Source organism: Saimiri boliviensis, chromosome 14 (genome assembly GCF_048565385.1).
Source record: "Saimiri boliviensis isolate mSaiBol1 chromosome 14, mSaiBol1.pri, whole genome shotgun sequence".
Lineage (NCBI taxonomy): Eukaryota > Metazoa > Chordata > Mammalia > Primates > Cebidae > Saimiri > Saimiri boliviensis.
In genome coordinates, this window is record NC_133462.1 from 52,800,903 (window position 1) to 52,804,485 (window position 3,583).

General features: G+C 48.8%; 1 protein-coding gene across 1 annotated transcript; it reads left to right on the forward strand.

The window, feature by feature from the left end:
• Positions 1 to 554: 554 nt before the first annotated feature.
• On the forward strand, positions 555 to 2,938 carry LOC101037318 (heterogeneous nuclear ribonucleoprotein M-like). The gene is given in 3 exon segments (XM_039466944.2): positions 555 to 1,052; positions 1,170 to 2,014; positions 2,016 to 2,938. Coding segments are annotated over 3 exon segments (1,965 nt in total). The 5' UTR covers positions 555 to 575; the 3' UTR covers positions 2,659 to 2,938.
• Positions 2,939 to 3,583: the final 645 nt, after the last annotated feature.

The following is a 3,583-nucleotide window of genomic DNA, read 5'->3' on the forward strand; positions in this document are numbered from 1 at the left end:
GGAGGAGTTTATTTAACAGGTTCCTAAGAGCATTCCAGCCAGCAAGATTAGGCCAGAGGATGGTAACAAGGCTGATGGCAAGCACTGGGCAGACAGTAGTTGAATCTTTGTTGTTGCATATATTAAATACATCTATATGCCCATCGGAATTGGTGTCTTTGTTGCATATATTAAATACGTCTAGATGTTTATCGGTATTGGTGTGTTCTAAGTGACAACTCTAAAAAGCACATTCTTTAAAATGTACCTCTACTATTATTCTGAAATAATGTAGAGAGCTGGCTCCTAAAGTCAATATCCAAGTAATAGTTTTTTTTTTTTTTTTTGGAGGGGAAACAGATCTTATTCTTTTGCCCAGGCTGAGGTACCCTGGTACAATCACAGCTCACTTTAACTTTGAACTCCTGGGCTCAAGTGATCCTCCTGCCTCAGCCTCCCCAGTAGCTAGACCATAGGCATGTGCCACCATACCTGGCTAATTAATTTTTTTTTTTTTTTTTGAGATGATGGTCTCTCTCTGTTGCCCAGGCTGGTTTAAAATTTCTGGCCTAACACAAAGCCCAGACGCGGATAAAATGGCGGCAGGGGTCGAAACGGCGGCCGAGGTGGCGGCGACGGAGATCAAAATGGAGGAGGAGAGCGGCACAGCCGGCGTGCCGAGCGGCAACGGGGCTCCGGGCCCTAAGGGTGAAGGAGAACGACCTGCTCAGAATGAGAAGAGGAAGGAAAAAAACATAAAAAGAGGAGGCAATCGCTTTGAGCCATATGCCAATCCAACTAAAAGATACAGAGCCTTCATTACAAACATACCTTTTGATGTGAAGTGGCAGTCACTTAAAGACCTGGTTAAAGAAAAAGTTGGTGAGGTAACATACGTGGAGCTCTTAATGGACGCTGAAGGAAAGTCAAGGGGATGTGCTGTTGTTGAATTCAAGATGGAAGAGAGCATGAAAAAAGCTGCGGAAGTCCTAAACAAGCATAGTCTGAGTGGAAGACCACTGAAAGTCAAAGAAGATCCTGATGGTGAACATGCCAGGAGAGCAATGCAAAAGGTGATGGCTACGACTGGTGGGATGGGTATGGGACCAGGTGGCCCAGGAATGATTACTATCCCACCCAGTATCCTAAATAATCCCAACATCCCAAATGAGATTATCCATGCATTGCAGGCTGGAAGACTTGGAAGCACAGTATTTGTAGCAAACCTGGATTATAAAGTTGGCTGGAAGAAACTAAAGGAAGTATTTAGTATGGCTGGTGTGGTGGTCCGAGCAGACATTCTTGAGGATAAAGATGGAAAAAGTCGTGGAATAGGCACTGTTACTTTTGAACAGTCCATTGAAGCCGTGCAAGCTGTATCTATGTTCAATGGCCAGCTGCTGTTTGATAGACCAATGCATGTCAAGATGGATGAGAGGGCCTTACCAAAGGGAGATTTCTTCCCTCCTGAGCGTCCACAACAACTTCCCCATGGCCTTGGTGGTATTGGCGTGGGGTTAGGACCAGGAGGGCAACCCATTGATGCCAATCACCTGAATAAAGGCATTGGAATGGGAAACATAGGTCCCGCCGGAATGGGAATGGAAGGCATAGGATTTGGAATAAATAAAATGGGAGGAATGGAGGGGCCCTTTGGTGGTGGTATGGAAAACATGGGTCGATTTGGATCTGGGATGAACATGGGCAGGATAAATGAAATCCTAAGTAATGCACTGAAGAGAGGAGAGATCATTGCAAAGCAGGGAGGAGGTGGAGGTGGAGGCAGCGTCCCTGGGATCGAGAGGATGGGTCCTGGCATTGACCTCCTCGGGGGTGCAGGCATGGAGCGCATGGGCGCAGGCCTTGGCCACGGCATGGATCGCGTGGACTCTGAGATCGAGCGCATGGGCCTGGTCATGGACCGTATGGGTTCCGTGGAGCGCATGGGTGCCGGCATGGGCTTCGGCCTCGAGCGCATGGCCGCTCCCATTGACCGTGTGGGCCAGACCATTGAGCGCATGGGCTCTGGCGTGGAGCATGGGCCCTGCCATTGAGCGCATGGGCCTGAGCATGGAGCACATGATGCCCGCAGGCATGGAGGCTGGCCTGGAGCGCATGGGCCCCGTGATGGATCGCATGGCTACCGGCCTGGAGCGCATGGGCGCCAACAACCTGGAGCGGATGGGCCTGGAGCGCATGGGCGCCAACAGCCTGGAGCGCATGGGCCTGGAGCGCATGGGTGCCAACAGCCTTGAGCGCATGGGCCCTGCCATGGGCCCGGCCCTGGGAGCTGGCATCGAGCGCATGGGCCTGGCCATGGGTGGCGGTGGCGGTGCCAGCTTTGACCGCGCCATCGAGATGGAGCGTGGCAACTTTGGAGGAAGCTTCGCAGGTTCCTTTGGTGGAGCTGGAGGCCATGCTCCTGGGGTGGCCAGGAAGGCCTGCCAGATATTTGTGAGAAATCTCCCATTCGATTTCACATGGAAGATGCTAAAGGACAAATTCAACGAGTGTGGCCACGTGCTATATGCCGACATTAAGATGGAGAACGGGAAGTCCAAGGGGTGTGGTGTGGTTAAGTTCGAGTCACCAGAGGTGGCTGAGAGAACCTGCCGGATGATGAATGGCATGAAGCTCAGTGGCCGAGAAATTGACGTTCGAATCGATAGAAATGCTTAAGCAGTTGCCTTTTTTAAACATCGAAACCAGACCTCTGAATTTGTATTTTTTCTTGTTAACCATTTTAATTTGTTGGCTGGATGTGTAAAGATGTTTAAAAAATTCAGTTGCTTTTTGGGGTAATTTGAATTACTTTTTTAATGACTGGGGTTCCATTTGACTGTTTGCATTGAGATTGCAATGTGCGCAATTTTTTTTGTAGTTGTGGCATCTTGTTGACATCGAATATGACTTTGATAATAAATACTGGTCCCTGAAAAAAAAAATAAATAAAATAAAATTTCTGGCCTCAGGTTCCTACTCTGACCTCAACTTCTTGCCTTCCGGCCTCAACTTCCTACCATGACCTCCCAAAGTACAGGGATTATAGGTGGGAACCCCTGCCCCCAGCCAAGAGCATGTTTTTTGGCTATGCTCTGTGATTGGTAAAGCAGTAAGTACCAGACAGTCATCATCTTACTTGCCTCCTGCAGGAACCTCTGCGATGTATCTGACTCTGCTCATGTTCCTTCAACTCTCTGAAGATTCTCAAAGAAGGTAAGGCTGGAGGCAACTCTTGCAGACAAGCCAGCCTGGTTGCTGTGGATACCAAGGAGATCAGTATCTCTCAGCATGCCTGTAATCCACTGGCAGTTTACCAGTATATTGGAGCACCCTGATTAGCAAGCTGTAGTATGAATAGTGTCTCAAAGGAGATCTCTGTATCCCATTTCCCATGCCATTGCATATGCCTAATGAGGATGCCCTAAAAACTGGTTTAGTCTATTATCAGGAGAACCTGAAATTCTGTGTCTCCAGGAAAGTTCTGCAAAAGACATCTTCCCTCATTCCCTCACCCAGGGTGGTAAGTGGGCTGAGGAGTGTCTAATACAGCACCTAACTGTGACCAACTGAATTGTGAAAGTTAATTGCAGTTCTTTGGGGC